The 21161-nt window shown below is 44.0% G+C and overlaps 1 protein-coding gene and 1 long non-coding RNA gene across 3 annotated transcripts; one reads left to right on the top strand and one right to left on the bottom strand.

Moving 5' to 3' along the window:
• The first annotated feature begins 274 nt into the window (after window positions 1-274).
• ERRFI1 (ERBB receptor feedback inhibitor 1) lies at window positions 275-10787 on the top strand. Of its 2 annotated transcripts, none has more exons than XM_059866770.1 (4): window positions 275-378; window positions 6738-6934; window positions 7052-7131; window positions 8257-10787. In XM_059866770.1, exons 2-4 carry the CDS (start codon window positions 6813-6815, stop codon window positions 9450-9452), a joined length of 1398 nt encoding a protein of 465 aa, XP_059722753.1. In that variant the 5' UTR covers window positions 275-378; window positions 6738-6812; the 3' UTR covers window positions 9453-10787. The 2 variants fall into 2 exon arrangements, with proteins under 2 accessions (XP_059722753.1, XP_059722754.1); XM_059866771.1 differs by lacking the exon at window positions 275-378 and adding an exon at window positions 697-921.
• Window positions 6547-8259, bottom strand: LOC132337838 (uncharacterized). Its single transcript, XR_009489276.1, has 2 exons — window positions 8122-8259; window positions 6547-8069 (listed from the first exon to the last, which is right to left on the bottom strand). It is a non-coding gene; the product is annotated as an uncharacterized LOC132337838 (long non-coding RNA).
• Window positions 10788-21161: the final 10374 nt, after the last annotated feature.

Genomic DNA, 21161 nt, shown 5'->3' on the forward strand with positions numbered 1-21161 from the left:
GGTCCCGCAAGCCGGGGCGGAAGGGGCTGCCAAGGCGGAGGCGGCACCACCCAGAGGGCGCCCCGGGGGCCGTTCCCGCCGGCGGGCGCGGAGCGGCGGTGGCGGCATCGCCTGCGCCCAAGCCCCCGCCGGGAAGCGCCGCGGCCCCCGCGCCCGGCGGAACCGGAAGCCGCCACACCGCCCTCCCGGGCGCGCGCGTCCCCGCCCCTTTAAGGCCCCCCCGTGACGAACTGGCGGCGCGAGGCGGGGCGGGGCCACCCGCGGCTCCGCCCCCCTCCATAAGAGCGGCGGCCGGCGCGCGCCGCGGCAGTGACCGGCGCTGGGGCGGCGCATGCGTGTGGCGCCGGCGGCCGCGCGGAGCTGCGCGACACTGTCGGGGTGAGTGACGGCCCCGCGGCGCCTCCGGCGCCCATCGCGGCCATGGCGGCCCCCGCGCCCGCCCGCCGCACTGGGGCTGCCCGCCCGCGGCTCCGGCCCGGCCCGTCCCTGCCGCGCCGGGCCGCGCCGCTGGGGAGGGAAGCGGGGGCCGGCGGATCCGGCGGCACACGCGAGTGGGTCGGGCCGTGGCGCCGGGGTTGGCTGAGCTCGGGGCTAGGAGCCGCGGTGCGGACCCGCCGGCGGGTGTGAGGGCCGGCGGCGCGGCGGGAGGAGCCGGGAGCGCGTTCTGTGCTGAGAGGGCGGGGGGAGCAGGGCCGGAGCCGCTGCGGCTCCGCTCCCCCCGGGGCTGGCGGGGGATCCCGGGGCGACACCCGGCCCGCTCGCTGCGGCGGCAGTCCCTCTGAGTGGGACGGGACCCGCCCGGGGTCAGCGGAGCCCGCAGCCACATTCTTGAAAATCAACGTGGCGTGCCACGCGTTTTCTTCCTGACCCGAAACAGTATCAGTGCTCTCTCCCTCCTTCCGAGCTGCTCCTCTCGCTCCTGTGAGTAAACAAGAGACCGCACTGTGGGCTCAGGCTCTGCGCTTCGCACTCTAATTTAGGCTGGCTTAATTTAGAATAAACATTTCTTTGTGACTTAATACCTCATTACGCACTTATGCTCGATTTTCTAAAATAGCCAGTCTGTGGTGGTTAAATCTGGAGACATCGCTGTATCCTTCTGCATTGACAGCAGAGCGAGCAGGCCGGGGACTCCAGAGAGACTTCAGTGCTCTCCTGTCACTGACCAAGGGTCCTGTGCTTATTATTCTGAATAAGCAGAAAATGTATTGTGCTTGATCCAAAGATAACAGTACCTCGTTACAGATTAGCTGTATGGGAAAGGCTCTGGGAGCCAGGTGTCTTTGGTCATTTTGGGAATACTTGAATCTTTGGTGTACTGAAATGGCAGGTGAATGATGCCTCTGCATCACAAATGCATTTGTGAATTGCACTTATAATCTGTTAAACTATTCAAATTACTTTATGCACAAGCTTAGCTGTCTTTCCTTAGTAATCTACCTATACCTATTTTCTGAATTTTTTTTATAGAAACCTACCTGTTGAGTTGGTGGGCATAGGTTCTTAGTGAAGCCCTATGTCTGCCATGCTCTGCAGTACAGGACTTATTTCAGAGAAAAACAGTTCCAGTTCTCTGTAGTAGAAAAGAGAACTAAAACTTATCACAGTGTGTCTAACACTATGGTTATGAGTCTGAGTCAGCTAGAAAGGAATTTTTATTTCCTGAATGTAAGCTGTCTATATTCACATTAAAATTTTCAGGAGGGTGAAGTACCATACCTTAAGCATGCATCTGAAATCTGACAAGCAGAGGCAAGGCAATTGTCTTGCTATTTAATTATTAGTTTTCTACTGGCAATTTAAAGGTTACTCCCATTTGCTGTGTAGGACTGTGAAATGGTAGCCCAAATTTTAACTGAACTTAAACTCCTTGATGAACTATGGTTCTTTGAATGTATTCCAATAGCTGACTGTTACAATCTAAATACAGAGTTTGTCTGCTGTTCAGGTGATTGGTCTGTTGTATACCCATAGGACTTGTTTTATTTGCAAGCACCCATGATTTGACTGTTTAGTGATCATAGTCTTTAATTCTTTACTACAGAGTGGTCCATTTCTGGTTGGCAGAATCTGTAGAAAAATATCCCAAAGTTGTAAGAATGTAATTCATTTATACAATAACTGTAAAGAATATGATTCCTATAAATGGAAATACTTTCTGAGGCCTGTATCTGAGCATGCTTTGGCCTGTGACTGAGGAATACTGAACTGCACTGTGGAGGATTGGTGCATAGTAAAGAAGATCTAATTATTTATTAAGTGAATAGATTTAAACTATCTTTCTCATGAGGCTGTTTCTGCTAAGTGTTGGTCACTCAGCACTCATCTAGCTGCAAAGACAGAAGTACTTGAGGGATAAGAAATAGAGAAACAGAATTTTTAAAAAATTTTATAGGTATTTGGAGTTCCAGAAAGTATATTAACAGCACTTAGGTTTTTAAAGTCCAATACTTGGAAGTCTGAAATACTTAAATATGAAAAGGGGTGGCTGTATCTCAGGTACTTACGTTAAATAGAAAGTCAGAGGAGAAAAAGGAAATTACATCACATTGTCAAATAAGGAACAGCTAGCTGGAGTAGATGACTTGTAGTGCAAAAATGTGCCCCTCCTCCTGTGAATTGCTTCTGAGATTCGTTAAAGATAATGTGGTGGCAAGGTGAGCAAAAAATAGGTTGTGGATTTAAGGTAGACACGTTTCTTCCCCTCCCAGCAGGGGTAAGCAGGTCTTCTTTTTTCATTCCCCTCTTTCCCATTTCTTACAAGAAGTGTATAAGCTCCTTGTCAAGAGTGCTGCCTTTATAAAACCTGGTGAAAGTTTGTACAGGCATTCAGAAATCTGTACAGCAAGTTGCTCTATTCCATACCCATCAAATGAAACATTCTGGAGCATGCTTTAGTCTACTGTGCATACCAGAAAGGTTTTCTTTGTTGGGAACTTAACCTGCCTCAAATACTTGGTTGCATTGGGGCTGGGAGAACAGGGAGCAGAGGAATAAGATTCTGTGTGTGATTGGTGATAGGTAATAGGTTGTGCTAAATACATATGCAAATGCTTCTTAGTTTCTAAACAGAGGGTGACTGTTGTTAATGCACAAGTATTTATTCATATGTATCTGTATGAAAACTGTATATTTGGGGTATTTGCTGTAATTCAACTTACCACAAAATCTGCCCACAGTTCTTACTATGTAGATATGCTAGTATTTATGGATACATTTGACTATTTTTGGCTCACACATAGCCCTCCTGTTGAAGTCTGAAGGTATATTTGGCTTTGAAAAAAACAATTTTAAAAATCAGTCTCCTCCCCAATACTTGCTGTTATTGATATTTGTTAACACAAGCAGACCTGGGTGATTACAAGCACCTCCTTTGAACTGTTACCATGCCTTACAGGGAAGGGTGTCAGCAGCTTCCTAATGCCCCAGCAAATCTTCCAATTGCTTGGCTTATAAATGCCCTGTAGAAATTACCAGCCATACTTTTAGTCTGTACTCCTCTTGAATCACACAAACTGTACCATCTTCAAAAGTGCTTCGGTCTTCCTAAATGCCATAAAGTGCATAAGTAGGTCAGACAAGCAGGGTAACTGAAAGCCCACTCTGTGCAAATGAGCAGCACACAAATGGGAGATCAGCAATGCTTCATTACTGTGCAGTGTCCATTTTCTTCAGCAAATAGAGTTTGATGTTATTTATGGCTAAGTTTAGATCCTTAAACTTTTAAGGAGGCAGAATTGGGACAGCAGTTAACAGTGAAAACTGTTGATGTTTATATCTTCATGGCTGACTTTTGTAATTTTTTTTAATACCAATTCCTAGAATATAATATATACTACTCAGTTTTAGTAAGAGCATGCTGTCTAAAATACAAACTTTGTATTCAATTGCTGTTCTCATGTCTCCCTCTTAAGATACTGTCTTCAAACAAGCTTATGCATGTTTTAAAATACAAGCACCATTTCTCTAGACTCCACTGAAAAAGTAACTAGGTGGTTTAGTGGAAGCACTACCTCTCTTGATATCCTAGCTTAAGCCACATAGGACAATTTCATAACTCTCTCAAATGTCAAGGGAAATCACCTGTGGATCCCCAAAGAGCTCATTGATGAATGAAGCAAGCTTTATGGCTATATAAATTGTGCTTTATTTTGAAACAATAAAGACTGAAACAAGTGAAAATTACCTTTTCCTAGAGTATGTAAATATTGAAGTCTCTTTCAGATGTTGAGCTTAGCATTCCAGAGAGATTTCAGAGAGGTGATTGTGCAACTATCAGTCTTGAGAGCTGAGATTTAGACAGCATTCAGAAAGCTGACACAGTAATTACTAGTAGTGGTTTAGGCGTGGGATTTGGTGGAGGTTGGGCTTAACAAGCCCTGCAAGGGTTGTGTGTTATCACAGCCAGCACCTTACATGTGCTCTCAAACTACAGCAGTTGTTCCCCCCTCATTTGTTATACCATAATCAATGTCTCATGGTCCTGTCAGATCTTGTACACACACTGAGGTGGAGTACAATCATTTGCTGACTAGTCAGTGTTCTATACCAGCAGTTTTTTAACTTGTGACTTGCATTTGACTTCAGAAATATTGAAATGGATAGCAGGCATTAGTCTTAAGCTCTCTTAATGAATTTTCTTTCTTTTGTAGATTTGTTGCTAATAGGATAGGATCTGTGAGGCACAAAAAACAAAACCACTGTTCAATACAGTGTGAGCTGATAAGATGGATGTTTTATTTGGAAATTATGTTGATATGAAGTAATTTTAGAATTGGTGCTATATGTGTACTGTATGCTTAAGTCATTTTGACAAATGGGTATCTCCAGTGTTTGCTCCCCTGAAGACAGTGGGTCTGCTTGCACTTACAGGACTGTGTTATTGCTTCCCAGAGCTCTGTGTTTTTATTTTATTTTGCTATGAAATATCTGCAGTTCTGTTAGTGGGAAGGGTCCAACTGAACTGTGTTATGCAAGAATTGCCAGGGCTAAGCTAGCTTTATAAGGAGGTTGTCTAAGAGGATGGTCTTTACTAGAATCAGGAGGGCTGAATGAAGCAGGACTGTGCTGCAGTACATAGAACACTGCTTCAGTTCTGTTAAAGTCTCCTGGCTAGACTTGTTCTGAAATGCCTGCCTAAAATATATCAGGTATCTGGCAGTGAGTAAAACAATCCCACTTCTGTTGATGCAGACAGTCAGGATTGAGAAAACCATCACACTCCTGAAGAGAATGGGATTAGGTCTCACACATCATAAAGCTACAGAAGTACAGAAGTTACTGCAAAGTACAGAAGCTACTGTTTCCTTAAGGTCAATACTGGACCAATTCAAAATTGAAAGAGTGCAGCAGAGTTTTCTTTCTCAAACAATTGTTTAGAAATTGCAAATAGTGATGCTGGATTGCACACTAATCCTTGGGCTCCTGCTTTACTGTCCTTAGTCCTGCTTGGGAGTTGGCCCATCCCTCATGCTGGCAAAGTATAATGGATCTTTATTGCTAAAGGAAAAGGAAGATTACACATCTGCATAGAATGCCTGGGTTTGGGCAGATTCACCATAAGTATAAGCTGCTACCTGTGTCTGTACCACATTTTCTTGCAGTACTACTCTGTGAAGGGATTTTCTTGCCATGTTGGCTGAGCCCTGATATTGCCAGCCCTCAGTTGTTGGTTGACTTTTCTTTAGTTGGAATTCTTTTGGTTGAGGGATATGGACAAATTCACATTAATATTATATGTTCATAGTATTGATTCTCAAGAGAGATACGAATTAAACTGTTTTGCATGGGGTTTGGTTTGGGAGGGTTTTTGTATGTTTTTTTAAACAGACCATATTGCACTTGCTGAATGTAGGATATTTGTGTAGATGAAGCAGAGACCCAGAGAACATCGTTTTTATAGTCTTGGACTTAATTTCTCCTGCCTTCAGAATGCTGACTAATTTTACATTTCCCCTTCCCCTCCCTGATGAATTTCCTAAACAAAGTCCTGTGAGTCAATTTGTTCTGTAGACTGATTACTTACTCAATATAAAGCAATTCCCAACATATTTTTTCTGCCATAAATGAGATAGATAAAGCATTCTTCACACATTCAAAATGGATGTGAATGCAGCACAGCAGTTTCAGCTGAGATTATTTCAAATCACTAGATTTCCAATGTGTTTGAAATAGCTAGAAGACTTGAGGCTGTTTTAAAGTATCTTAATGTTTAAGTTAGTTAAAATTAGTTACTGTTTTATGTAAAAGAAGTTTTAGAATTCTAATTCAATTAGTCAGTAATTCTGTTTATTAGAGCAAAGTCTGTGGAAGATAATACTTAACATAGGAGTTAGGCTCTAGATGTTGGTTACACTGGAACCTAAAATCTTCAGCAGGAAGATACAGCTGAAGGCATCTACTGGAATGTTAGATTGTTCTAGAAAACTTTTTTAAAAAACTTTGTTTGCATGAGTAACTAGTGTTTTATGTTCAAGAACTGAAGTTGTGGGATACTCAACTGCCATATATCAATACCTTAACATATTCTTCCTTTTTTCTATGCAGTGTAGTTCTTTGTACTTTAATTTTGCAATCAGACTCAAAACAAGAAGCTTGGTCAAGTTTTCCAGTTGGCAAGTATTAGGATAGGAGGCCTTTCTACAGAGCTATTTAATTCCTTGAATACTGAAAATTCAGATGAGACGTGGAGCAACATCAGGTTTATATTTCTGACATTTGTGTCCTCCCTCTTGAAGGGAATGAAAGCTGCAGGAAACCTGCCAAGTCCTGAATATCAAGGGTTGTGAGACATCCTCAGAGAGCACTGCACCATGTCAACTGCAGGAGTTGCTGCTCAGGAGATGAGAGTCCCCTTAAAAACCGGATTTCTTCACACCAGTCAAGGCATGGGCAGCCTGAAAACCTGCTGGGGTACCCACAGTGGATTTGAAAAGTGAGTGAGGCTAAAATTTATCTCCGAGTCTATGAAATGAGTGTTACAAATACTTGTGCCAGTACAGACCTAGGTTCATTTACAGTGAAGGCTTTTTTTTTTTTTTCTTTTTTTTAGCACTTTCTTCAATGTGGACCCTATAGCAGTGACATACAATTTAAACCCCTCAGGCGAGCAGCAGCATTTGCCGTCCCTCGGTGAGTACCGCTGTGCCCCGGCCGCGGGAGGAAGGAGGTGCCGGGGATTTCTCTGCGAACCCTGCGGCCCCTGCTGGCCGCTCAGGGAACCGACAGCGCCGCCTCCAAACAGCACGAGCCAGTGAAACGATCTTTTCACATCATGCTGTATGATTTCAGCACCTTGTGCAGCCTAGCAGAGGTTGCTTTAGATAACAATGACTGGCTAATGCAAAGCAGAAAAACTCTTGGATCGTTCTTGTGGTCTTTTCTGGTTTTAACTTTTCTGAATCTTCTGTTGTTTTTGCTTGTCTTTCTAATACATTCATATGCACCCATATGTGTTAGTGTAGATGCATGTTAGTGTAGATAACTACCTGTAAAATTATCCTTATAGCAACCATCCCACATGGTTTTGTGATTTCACTCATACATAAATCCATGTGTGTCTGGGTTTGTGAAAAACATCTATAGAGACAACACTTGGAAGCATCCAAGTGTTTTCCAGTCCCCTCCCATTCACCTTGCACATAGGAAGCCTCTGAGTTGCCATTACACTTTTGATGGAAAAAATATTTGGTAAAAAAATTACATGTTGTGGTCTTATGCTGGGATCTTTGTAGCTCTCTTGCTTATGCTTGGGGTTTCTTGAACTACCTCATTTAACTGGAGCACTGGTCTAAAACAATAAAATAATCTGCTACTATCTTAACTAATGCATAAATCCATGACCAGATGTGATCTGCAATGTCTGCATTTCACTACTAATGCATAAATCCGTGACCAGATGTGATCTGCAATGCCTGCATTTCACTGCTAATGCATAAATCCATGGTCAGACATGATCTGCAATGCCTGCATTTCACTACTAATGCATAAATCCACAACCAGATGTGATCTGCAATGCCTGCATTTCACTGCTAATGCATAAATCCATGACCAGACATGATCTGCAATGCCTGCATTTCACTACTAATGCGTAAATCCACAACCAGACATGATCTGCAATACCTGCATTTCACTACATGAAGACATTAAGCAGACATTACTCACTGTTGCATTAGAAGGAATTAAATATGCAGTGGCAGAGTCATGTGCTGGAGTGTTGCTTAGAAAAGTGTCTCTAAGAATTTCTCACTTTTTTAGGGCACTCTTCCAACCAGGCTTCCCTGAATGACCATGTTGCTGGAAGTTGCATCCAAGTCCCATCTCAGAAATCCAGTCCACCTCCTGTAAGTCCCAAAAATGAACAGCCAATTTCAAGGTACGACGACCATCTCGTTCCTGGCTTTAGTAAACTCTCATTGACCATGGGCTGTGTTTCTGAAGAAACACCTCCTCACATGCCAATAAAAAATGGACCAATTCAGTTTCTGTCTGCATCTTCTAATGATCGCAGCTGCAGGCCACTACCCCCTCTGCCTATATCTGAAGACTTTACTCCAGATGAGGTTGACAAAGAGGTAGAATTCCTGACTAGCTCAGATACTGACTTTTTGTTAGAAGATTATGAACTTCCTCCTTTTAAATCCAGTGCTCCAAGCCGTCGGAGCTTTAGGGGCTGTGGACAAATCAACTATGCTTATTTTGATGCTCCAGCAGGACCAAAACCAGAAGATGCCAACCCTACACAAAGCCTAAATGTGTACATATCCAGTATTTATCCTCCCCCCCAGCAGCTGCATCGACGCCTGCGAAGGTCCCACTCTGGGCCAGCTGGATCTCTCAATAAACCCATAGTAAGACTAACTGGACACTTAAACAGGTCGTCTCCAACTTCTGATGAAGATAAACCAGAGATTCCACCAAGGGTTCCCATACCCCCACGGGCTCTCAAGCCAGACTACAGGAGGTGGTCAGCAGAAGTTGCTTCCAGTGCATACAGTGATGAAGACAGGCCCCCCAAAGTGCCCCCTCGAGAGCCTTTGTCACGCAGCAATTCCCGCACCCCCAGCCCCAAAAGCCTCCCATCATACCTCAATGGGGTTATGCCCCCCACCCAGAGCTTTGCACCTGATCCTAAATATGTCAGCAGCAAAGCTCTACAAAGACAAAATAGTGAAGGATCTTCCAACAGGGTCCCTTGCATTCTTCCAATTATTGAAAATGGTAAGAAGGCCAGTTCAACGCACTACTATCTGCTACCAGAGAGACCTCCGTATTTGGACAAGTATGAGAAATTCTTCAGAGAAGCAGAGGAGAGGAGCTCTAACACTGAGGTTCAGTCCTGGTCTGGTGACTGCACAGCCACCTCAGCCCCAATAAAACTGGACTCAAAACCCAGAATGGACATAGGTGGTCCCCTGAAACGAAAGCACCTGTCCTACGTGGTTTCCCCATAGTGCCTGGGAGCACAGGCTCAGCTCATTTGCTTGGGATGGAGCTGAACTTTATCATGTTACAAAGTTCTTACAGATAATGAAGTAGGAGCAGTTTGTCCTCTGAGAACTGAAAAGTGGATGGTAAAGTCCTCTTATGCTGCATATATTCGATATGTTTCTTAAGACTTTTCTTGTCTTGGTATGTAAGCTGAAAACCTACAAAGATTCTGCAGAAACATGGAGGGATGGTAGTCACAGTTGGCCAGTTGTATGCTACCTAGATGAACATGTTTGGTAGTCAATGTTATTTTAAAAAAAAATTAAAAATTGATCTTTGCTTAAGAGTCACTTATAAAGCAGACAACAGACCAAGTACTGCAGTACAGTTTTTGTAATAGCTATTTTCCAAAATTTCTTTTACACAGGAATTCTACTGAGAACAGACTGTCCTCTTTTACTAGGATATGTCTCATAAGAAGGTAAATGAGAGACAGGATACCCACTTCAAGACTTGGCAGGCATATTGGAAGTGCATTTTGAAAGATTAATCTATCTTACAAATTAATTTGATGCTAATAGACTTTGAAAGTGAGTTAGATTTTGTGAATTCAGTTGCTAGACACACTTGGCTCAATTTTGCAGTTTTTCCTAGAAGAGACTTGGACCAGCTATTGCTAAGCCTCTGCTGCTGCTCTTTTCCTGCTGGATCCTAGAAATGTGTGAATGTGTCCTGAGCAGCCACAGGGCTGCTGTGAGGTAGGCAGTAACAACCATGTGCTCACCTAGAGTCAGAAATTATGACTGTATTAACTACAGATACACAGCACAAGCTGGTCTTGTGGTCTGGGTTCTGTTCAGTATTTTAGGGGAGGAGGAGGAGGAGGAGGGTATGAGGAAAAAACATGATTCCATTTAGGAACAGTGTCAGTCCCATCTCTTGCTGCTTCAGATGCTGCTTCTTGCTGTTTTTCCTCACTGTGCCTCAGCCATTCACTGAAGTTCACTGAGGTGCCACCTTAGCAGTTTCTTGTGCTCAGTTTGGTTACATTTATCCTCTCACAGATAAGCACAAGAGAAAGGGTGCTCATTAACAGGGGTGCAGAAGATGAATGTGTTCCTCCTAACAGAAGTAAACAAGGTGTTTACAGTTTAAACTGCTGAATGAGATGTTTGAGCTATTTTAAGCTTACTTTTTATTTGTTTTAGTACAAACTAAATGAAGGTGAAATACATGCTATAGAAATGCACTGATATTTCTGCATTGTGTACAGTATTGAATAAAAAATAATTCACTTTGTATTTTGAATATTGTCATGTCTTGAGTTTAATAAAGTTATAAAATACTTATTTATGATACATTTTGGTTTTTTGTTTTATTGAATAGTACATGCAATTGCATTTTAGTTCTGCATTTACTGGAAAGTTCAAAGTTAGTAATGTTAAATATGCAACAGATGTTGAATTCAGCTTGCATTTAATTCAAGATTTCTGCAGAAGTGTTCAATAACTCACATTGCACACCATTAATTTTAACACCACCCTACTAGCTGGTAGCATGGTATCTATAGTTTTGTGCTGACAATAAAACATCTGTAAGATTAAGTTATCTGGCCCAACATTATTAATGATTTTGGTTTTTTCTAGAGTCACCTATAGCACATTAGCCACCATTGTACAGAAAGGAAAGGGCAGTAGTGTTCCTGTCTTCAACTAAAAACCAGCATGATTAAAAGAGGAAAGAAACTGAATACTTATCACAAAGCAAGTGTGTTTCACCACAGTATGCAAGCCATGGATGAGGCTACTGCAGATAGAAAGCATCACACAACTGATCCTCTGGCTGTGTGTGCAGGCAAACACTTGCCTTGGTCTGGCATGGGGATGTTTCTGGCAGTGGGATTATTTCAGAATAAAACAGGGCACCAGCCTTGGAATTGTACTGATGTCAGATGCAGTTTTTCAGTGATGCCCAATCCCTTGGCTCTCACACCTTGGAGGGTTGCTGAGATTTATTTAGGAAGGTGCTTGAACACTTACTGCTGTGCCTTAGCACTGAGAGCCCATGCAGATGATAGGCTTCAAAACATAAACAAGTTACCTAATCCTCTGCAAGGCTTTCAACTCCTATTCAGCCTGCTGAAAGCTCTGCTTGCCCTCCACCCCCTGGATTTTCATAAGATGAAAAGGTAAAATCTATGCTTAAAACTGCTTATATTTAAGGGGAAGGCTGTAACTCGAGGACCCCAAAATAATGTAAACTCTCAGTTACACCATCCCTGCTGCAGCAAACAGACTGACACTGCCAAGCTGCAGCTCTCCCTCACAGACTGTTAGAGCTGGCACAGACTCAGCTGTCATTCCAGTAGAACTCCTCTAACCCAAGTAACTGCCCTATAAATCTCTCCTGGCTTTTGCCTCTGGGTCCCACTCCCTTCCTGATACTCCACATTTTTACCTTAAACATAGCTGGTATAAAATAGGGTATTTGTTAGAGTATCTCCAGCCCTGCATTCCAGCACATATTTCAATTCTGTTAGCAGTAGAGGTGCCCTAAAAACAGCTAATGTAACAGCAGAAGGTTTTTTACTTGAGCTGCTTCTGTGTACAAGCTGAAGAACTTAAAACCATTATAAAACTTGTGCTTTTGAATGGCCTTACATAACCTTTTCTGAAATTCCTAAAACATTTAAGACTTAGCCTAACCTCCATGTGTTTTAGGGAAAAAAAAAATTGCATACTCCTTTGCTGAGGGTATTGGTATTGGCCACTTAGTCCCGAGTATTAAAAAGTCACTGTAGTGATGTTAGCTTTCCTATTGTGAGCTGTGTGTCAGCTGAGTTACAGCACAATGTTAAGAAGTTAACATTTCAGAAGTTAAGCAAGGAACTGCTTGGCTGTGAGCAAGACATTCAAACAGGTTACAGAGCTCAAATGCCTCTTGAGTGCAAGGAAAGTAACTTACAGGCAAGTCTTACAGTGAAAAACTTGACTTTTATCTTTAAAATTCTGTAGTGAAGAGGTGTCACTGAGGACTTGGTCCCCAATTCAGTGGTTCTTTTTGTGAAGGGGTCACTGACAATAGCAGGTGGAAGCCTTGCACGTATTCTTGTATAACAGATTCCTGTGCTTTGGGAATCAGTCTGCATGATCCAAAAACTTTCATTTTCCAAGTGAGTAATTAAGGCTGCAGAGCTGTGGGGGAAGCTTTGCAAGTTCTGGCCAGAAGACATTTCTCTGCCCATCCCCTGGCACATGATAAGACTTGTCAGGACACAACATGCTTTTGCAACAGCCTGATCACATGTTTGAATATTTAGAGTTTGGACTCACTTGAGCAAGGCCTGACAGCTTGCCTCTGAGAGCTAGATTTGACTGGAATAATCACTTCAAAGCAGTTACAACTTGATAAACTGAAGTTTGGAGGGTCCAGGAATTTGTGTTAAAGCAGGGAAGGAAGATGTGTGTGTGTGGAAAGGCAGTGCTGCTCACAGCCCCCTGACTGGAGGAGCAGGTTGCCCACACTGCTCCCCTGCCCTCAGCACTCTCCTCCGTGCCCCAGGAGCCCTGCTGTCACCACCCAGGGTCAGGGAGCACTCCTTGGTGTCAGGAGGCAGCAGCTGTGCTGGGGCAAAGGGGTTACACCACAAACTCCAGAGAGCTGGGTCCAGCACAGCCCTACAGCGAGCCCAGGATCACTGGGATGTGTCTGGCAGCAAAGCTGGTGAGAATGGGAGGAGGGTGCTGGGTGCCTCCTCCCCCAGGCTCAAAGCCATTGATAGCCCATGGAAAAGCACAATGAGTAACAACTGACAGCAAAAGGCATCTGTCATATTCACCCTGTTTGCAGAACACCCTTTACTTGGTGACTTTGACTGGCAAATCAACCCAGAGGAGCTGAGTCGGGCTGGTACCTGAAGGAAAGGATGTTTGCCTCACTTTTTCCTGAAAAGAAGAGGCAGTGTTAGTACTGGGTGACTTGAAAAACCCATTAGCTTAACTTCACCATATTAACGTGCTGTTAAACAGATAAAGTCAGTAAATAAGAGAGCTGTAGCTGATCATCAGCTTCTTTTGCATCACAAGAGATAAACCAGAAAGTAAACCTGATTCGGAGGTATGCTGATTGACAACATCATTAAAATCTGCAGTCATTTCAATGTACTGATTGTTAAGAGTTTTCCATTCATCCCAGACTGCAGCAGGCACAATTACTACCATCCTGAAACTGCACAAGAGCACCCAACAACATCACATGTGCTCCTGCTGCAGCCTTGGTTTTGTTTTTAAACAGTCTGAGTGAATTGTTGAAGTTTTGACATGAGAAAATAAAGCATCCTCCTAGTCCAGGACAAAGACCCCAATCTTGCAAGGGCAGTTACTACAGCAGAGCAGTTGGTGATGGTGTTCAAACCAAGTCTTGTCAAGAATTCAGGGTTAAGATGATGGCCAGATCAGTCATGGTGGAATTCCCAGCCTTCAAACTCATGATTACAGACTGTGGCCCTTATAAACACTTTTAATATTACAAGCTGTATGTTAAATACATACTCACTGGATTATGTCAAGAAGGAAATTGGGGATGAAGGTAAACCCTCATTTTATCTGCTTGTAGGCACTCTGCAGTTAGGTAACCTATTGATTTTCTTTGGGTGTACTCAATGTTCCTAGGGTAAACTTTTGTTTGTAAAGTAGGCTAATCTTTCCATTTCCTGTCAGCTTGCTTTTCAGAACAGTTTGTATTCGTTTCAAACTGAAAACATACAGCAAATGTTCTTTTTCACACAGCTTCCTGGCACTGAAAATCTAGCACACAACGTTTAATTATACTTATTAATATTCGTTAAATAGCACTGCAGAAATTTCTGGCTGCTGAGCTTGTGATTAGCATTTGTAAACTGAAAGAGGTGTTACCCCCACCCATCCTGCATCGTAATTCAGGCCTTGCATAATCCCCACCCAAATGCCTATTTTCATCCACAGAGCTCATTATTTTGTCTGAATCATACATGGAAGCCACACCCGTGATTGCTCATGTACTGTTGCTATATTATTTATATATTGGTGTGCACCTTGATCCCAGTTGTGGTTAATTTTGGAAAAGGTGTTAGGTATTCCAAATTTTAAGTGGCATGCCACTGAAACATGGGAACCATGACTGCTATTCATTTCCTTACAAAGTGATTCAGAGGAAGAGATGTTTCTTTCTGAAGATTAAAACTGTCATCCACACATTATTAACATGTGAAAGCCACAAAGTTAGAGAACTGCAAATACACTGCCATGAAACACCAGAAGGAAAACCATGCCAGATAATCCCACCATACCCACCCTGAATCTGCTTAAGGATGCTAATTACTAATCACATTTACTGTCATAACACACTAAGAGGCCCTCCATGCACCAAGTCTCTGGATCAAGCATGGGGTCATCAGGCCTGACACAGAATAGCTTCCCCTGCCCACCACCTACATGTTCCTCTTACCTATGATATTTATTTTACCTTTGTTAATGTGTTTATTCTTTTCACAACCACTTCAAGGACAGGGTCAGCACTACTGAGTGCCCTGTGGAAGGCAGGGAACACACAAGCAACCCTATAAACTTTGCAGTGCTGAGGTGTCAGGCTCTCCAGGAACTGACCAGCTTCAAGGAAGTTCACACAAAGGACCACATCAGCTCCTGCCATGTTGAGTCCAGCTGCTCCATGGCAAGGTGCAATCAAGGAGACAGCAGTGAATAGCAAGTGGGACTCAGGTTACTCTGGCAGGATAGCCTTGCAATCCCTGTATTGTCACCTACTGGCTGGTAAGAAGGTCCAGAGGAAAGAACCATATTAGGCTGCACTCGGTGGTTTCACTGGCCCCACGTCATGTTGATAAATTATTCAAGAAAAGTTTTCCTGCACCTCAGTTGCACACCCCAGCACTTAAAGCTTTAGCAGCTGGAATTGGGACTGAGCTGCTGTGATGCAGAATCTACACAGCACCAGCAGAGCAACAGGCACGTGGCAGTGCAGAGGCCTCCAACAACACAGGGCAGAGGTGAGATTACACACCCTGACACATTCTGCTGCTCATGGGATTCAATTGCTAGTGGGAGGGAGGGTTGTCTTTTCAGACTAACTCTCATCATGGTGAGAAAACCCAATGAATCAAAGTAACTGCTTCATTAAAAGCCACAGGGACAGACAGCCCCACCTGAGACACCTTTAAAAATGGGTGCCAGCAAGGTGAATGTCAGTAAGCTCCTGCCTTACACAGAGGCTGAGGGAGAACTGTCCTGAGGCTGATGAAGAGGGGCTTGCCTGAAGGAAGGATGAACTGGTTAGATCCTGAATTCAAGTTAAATGGTTTTGTGCTATTGTTTTGTTAAAGGCTGACAGGCTAAACATACATATTGTTAAGGGTGAGGTGACCATGTGAGGACTTTTTCTTCTACAGTCAATCATCTCATGGCCAGTGCTGGATGCAGTACACAGCTGGGAAAAGCCAAGGATCCCATCACTTCCATCCACAGGGAGTATTTCCAGGGGAGGAGCAGCCTCTCCACTAAGACAGCAGGCACAGCCAGCAGTCCAAGCTGAGCTGGAGGTGACAGTGCACAGGAGAGCTCCAGGAGAGCAGCACAGTGCACAGGAGAGCTCCAGGAGAGCAGCACAGTGCACCAGAGAGCTCCAGGAGAGCAGCACAGTGCACCAGAGAGCTCCAGGAGAGCAGCACAGTGCACAGGAGAGCTCCAGGAGAGCAGCACAGTGCACAGGAGAGCTCCAGGAGAGCAGCACAGTGCACCAGAGAGCTCCAGGAGAGCAGCACAGTGCACAGCAGAGCTCCAGGAGAGCAGCACAGTGCACAGCAGAGCTCCAGGAGAGCAGCACAGAGCACAGGAGAGCTCCAGATTGCTCAGCTGCTGACACCTCACAGGCCATTGCAGGGTGCTCTGGACATGCTGCCTCTCGCAGGCCACACTTCTGCTGTCATCTGAGCTTAATTGGACCAGCTTGATCAAAAGCAGTCTCCACGATAAGACAGGATGCTATTGCATGCCCTGGAGCAGCAGGATGAGTAAGGCAGCTGTTTTACAAGCAGTTCTGTTCACAATTTAACACCTGAGCTTTATGTTGGGCCAGTCAGTCACCTGCAGGGAGCAGCCAGTGCAACACAGCTGCAGAACTCTGACTTTCTGCAGCAGCACAACAGGAGGCAGGCAGGCTGCAGCCCTGGAGGATTTCATGAGACAATATTCCCCCAAGAGACTCTGTGCAAAGTGACCCACAAGTGGCCAAGACCCAAAGCTAGAGAGGCCAAAGCCTCCAACTCTTCTTCATGACCTATGGAAATGCCTGTGGACAGCAAGAGCAGGGCAGGGGAGGAGAGGCTTCATCTGCTCTCCTCATTGTGGGTGATTTGGACAGAGCCATCACTGGGCACCAGCCAGGGAATGTCACCCTAAGTGCCCTTCCTTTATTTTTGAAATGATTATTAAAGTTGTTCGTGCCCTGTAGTTTTCCAAAGAGGAGGGAAGAAAAAAAAAAATTTGCTGCAGGGGATTTATTTGAAAGTTGCCAGCAAAGCCTGTGTCTCTGTGAGCCCATCCAGGAGCTTAGAGCTTCATTATTTCTAATTTCCAAGTACAAGCATTCATTTACTGTCTACATGATTGAAAGGAAGGTAAAGTACTCCTTTGCAAAACACCATGGAACAACAACAGAGCAGTATATCACATGTAGTCACAAGAAAAGCCAGCACAGATAAATGCATCATCTGTTGCTAGTTCTCTCTGAGACTGCAGTTTCCTACCCAAGAGCAGATTTCCTGTGAAAAATGCAAATGATAGTGATGAGACTCATCACCCCCCAAGGCAGCAGCTTACTTCCTCCCTATGTGCCAGTCACTGTCATGCCTAGCTGGTGACTTCAGTGTGAGAGTGCTTTTTCCAAGTCATATACAAAATAATACAGGAGAAGGTCTGGGTCTGAGACCAGAGCTGCATGTATGTGGGAGTAGCAGTGTGTTTCTTAGGAGAACTCATTAAAACCTGAAAATATTTCAATGCACAAAAGTAGGCAGCTCCCAGAGTTGACACTACTTAGAGTAGAATGTGTGCAACTTTAAAAAGTGATTCTGAAATTACATGGAGACCATTCTGACAGCATAACTCACTGGAACTTAACAGCACAGAGAAACCAAACACCTTGCTTAGAGAAGAGCTGTAACTGTAAGAACCTCAATAGAAAGATGCCTCTTCATAGTACAGAAGTTCTGAAAATCCTAAATCCTAGCAGCAACAGCCCTGAACAGAGTTTGTAAGAACCAAAGTGATTCCAACTAAACTACAGTGCAGGAAGGATCCTTGTTGCCAGGTTTAGAGCCAGCAGATGATGCTGTATTGCCCAGCACCAAACCCCACATTTTCCAGGGGTAAACACAGTGGGACTGGGAGCAACAGCAGCAGAACTGCAGGCAAGTTCTGCCTGTGGCTCAGAGGTGCTGCCACTCTAAGCTGTAAAAATTATTACACCATCCATCAATATTCAGAAATAAGAAGGATTTGCACAGAAATGTCCCCAGTCCTGCTGGGAAACTTCCATCAGCTGTGGAAGACTTTAGTGTTATGTTACACAAGTCTCACTAGACCCAACTCTGCTCTTTAGAATATGAGTGCTTGCATGAGATCCTCAGAAAACTTTTCTTCTTCCTCCCTCTACCATTAGCGGAATGGTCTTGAATTAAATTGTAAAAGTACAGAAGTATCTACATGACTTGGAGGGCCATAAACCCTGTGTAAGGAGGAATTATTTAAGGTTGTACAAAGGGTATAATTAGAAGCTGTTGAATGAAGTAAAGCAAATGAACAAGCCCAAGTATAAAAGCTTCCTCTCAATCTGAGATGCCTCCTAGCACACAGAACAATCTTGTAGAGAACAGAAAGGCTCCTCAAGCTGCTAGAGTGACACTGCTGGGTGTGACACAGAGCACTGCAACCCCTGACTGCTGCAGCACCCAGAGCAGCCCTCAGTACACCTCAGCAGCATAGAAGAGTTGTGTTACCTAAAACATAGGATCCTGGTTTTCCCAAGTCTGGACTCAGTTCTGGAGCCTATCATGTGTGTCAGCATTGCTTCCCAAAGCATGGCTACAAAAATACAAGCCAGAAATGCTGCCTAGTCCTGTTGTCATCTTATTGCAAACATTCCATACCTTCCTGGTGATTTCTCATGGGCAGCTCCCTGCAGCACTGACTCCTTCCTCACAGTACAGCCAACAAACCCCAACTCTCTTCTCAAGCAGCTAACCCACTCTTCTGTAGCACTCTTCTGCTTATTGGACACAGCTGTGGCCTGTTCAGGGCAGGCCTGTTCCTAAGCTTTGTACAGCTGCAACTCCTCAGGTGTGAGTCTACCTTCTGCACTATCTTTATTTTCTTACATTCTATCCCTCCACAGTCCCTTAAACAGTAATGTACTGTGGGTGCACTCAGGATACAGACCTGGGCTCAATTCCCTCCCATCTGGGCTGTGTGGCTGGGCCTGTTCTGCACACAGAGCTCTGCCAAGTGCCCACAGCTGCTCCTGGAAGACAAGGGTGAGGTCTGCCCTGTGCTGCCTTCCACACAGGACACGTGCTGAGTGAAGGAGCTGGGCCAGTGGCTGAGGCAGCACCACTGCAGGGATTCCCACAACCTGCTCCTTGCCCCTGCCCTTCCCTGGATGCTTCTCAAGAGGTGGCAGGAAGAGGCTGAAGGCCAGATAAACTGTGTCAGTAAGGACAGCCTGTCCCTTTTTGCTGTTCTTCCCAGAAAGCTTTTGATTTCCTGCCAAGTGATGATGCTGCAGGAACTGCAGAATATCCACTGAAGCTCAGAGCAGGGAGGGCTGTCAGCTGACAAACAGGGCAGCAGGCAGGCACATCTGCTCTCATTTTACATATTTTCCTTTTTTTCCATACCACATACAAGACCACATTCTAAACATGCTGAAAGATTATCTACAATTTTGGGCAACAATTAATTAATTCAAATTAATTCACCTAGTGTTTTGTTGCTTATTTTTCAAGCTTCAAATGTTGCATCCCATGGCCTACTAAAATGCAGTCTCCACATAACAGCAACACATCCTTTCTTCTCAAGGTAGAGTATGAGAACATGAATGACAGCATGGATGCAGTGCTAGGGATTATTTCTGCAGTTGACACCCTCCTACTTCTCTGCCACATACTTATCTTTCCAACCAAGTCATGGGTCATCCAGGCTGCTGGAAAACAGGTACTTTTTATCATTTGGGGATCACTGCTTATGTTTGCATCACACTGCATCTTTTTGTTGAAAGAACAAACAAAACAATCAATCAATCAATCAGACTAAGGAACCATTTTTTGCTCTGCCAGTCACTGTGGGCTTCACACCAAATGGTAAGCATACACATAAATGGCTAGCAAGCTGCTCAAGGCTTGTAATTACTGGATGAAGCTTATTCCCTTGTGTGCTTTTACAGCTTTAAGTACTAGTGTGCAGGCTGGTTTGTATCCATTATGGTTCTGTTTGTCTCCACCCATTCTAAAAGGAAAACCTTTGTCTCTCTAGAAAAGGATCCCTTTTCCATTGCTGAGAGGGACACATTCCTGAGATGGGATTTGCTCCTGCTCACAGCACAGTGCTGTGCACCTCACCTTCCCCTTTTGGAAAGAAACTTGCAAAGAATTGCAACAAAACCAGACTGCTCCACTCTCCACCTTTCTTCTGCCTCTTCTTTAGTTAGAAGCTTGTCAGTCTGAATGAAAATATTTCCCATCACTGCAAGTATTCACTGGTGGCTCCAGCATCTATGCCCTCTTGTGCATTCCTGTTCCTAAGCCATATAATACTTCTCAATTCCCCGAGAGAACTCATTCTCAATGAAGCATTCAAGCCCACAGAACAAGCAGAATCAGGAGAAAAAATCCCCACATTATTCTTGAGAGATGATCCGAGGCATACAGCAGATGCCAACTGGCAGCCTTCTCATCAGGAAAACCAACCCCCAAACCCTCCAGCTGCCAGGGAACAAAATGCTGAATGTTAGACAGAGAAAAGTGGATGCATTCCCTTCAGTTTAAGCTGGGCTCAGTGGCAGCAGAAACCCAATTACCACAGATTCTAAAACTAAAGCTTTCAAATAATAAAAAGGCAAAAAAGTTTCAAGTGTACACGAAACAATGAGCAGAAAAGTACCTCAGCTCATCTTTCAGCAGCAGGTAAAAGAGGATTTTATGAAAAGAGATACTGATATGTCAGAAAAAAAGCATTTTGCTAAGTGGAAGGCAACTTTTTTTCCTTGAATCAGCAAACCCCTTCGTAACACTTACCCTAAGAGGAAAATTAGCCAAATCTGAGTTCATACACCTACTTACCCTAACTGAAAGACCAAGTTAATGACACAGAAAGAGAACCCAAGTACATTCATGTTTGCTGGACATCTGCAATGTAGAAGGTTGAGAACAGGGTCAGCTGTATGAAGGTAACTGTGATGCAAGCAGCACTACAATATTTTATTTACCAAGTCTTCTGCTGAACACAGGGGAAGAATCTGCAAGTTAAGCAGATACATCCATGGGCTCTAGGCTCATTTTTCTGAGTGTTTTTCCTATTACCATTTTAATGGGAGTGGGAAAGCCCAAATATACACACTGAAAACCTCATTTCTGTAAGTTGAACTCCCTCAGCCTTGGAGAAAAAAAAATTATAATCAAATTTATG

The sequence above is a fragment of the Haemorhous mexicanus genome, chromosome 23 (assembly GCF_027477595.1).
Source record: "Haemorhous mexicanus isolate bHaeMex1 chromosome 23, bHaeMex1.pri, whole genome shotgun sequence".
NCBI lineage: Eukaryota > Metazoa > Chordata > Aves > Passeriformes > Fringillidae > Haemorhous > Haemorhous mexicanus.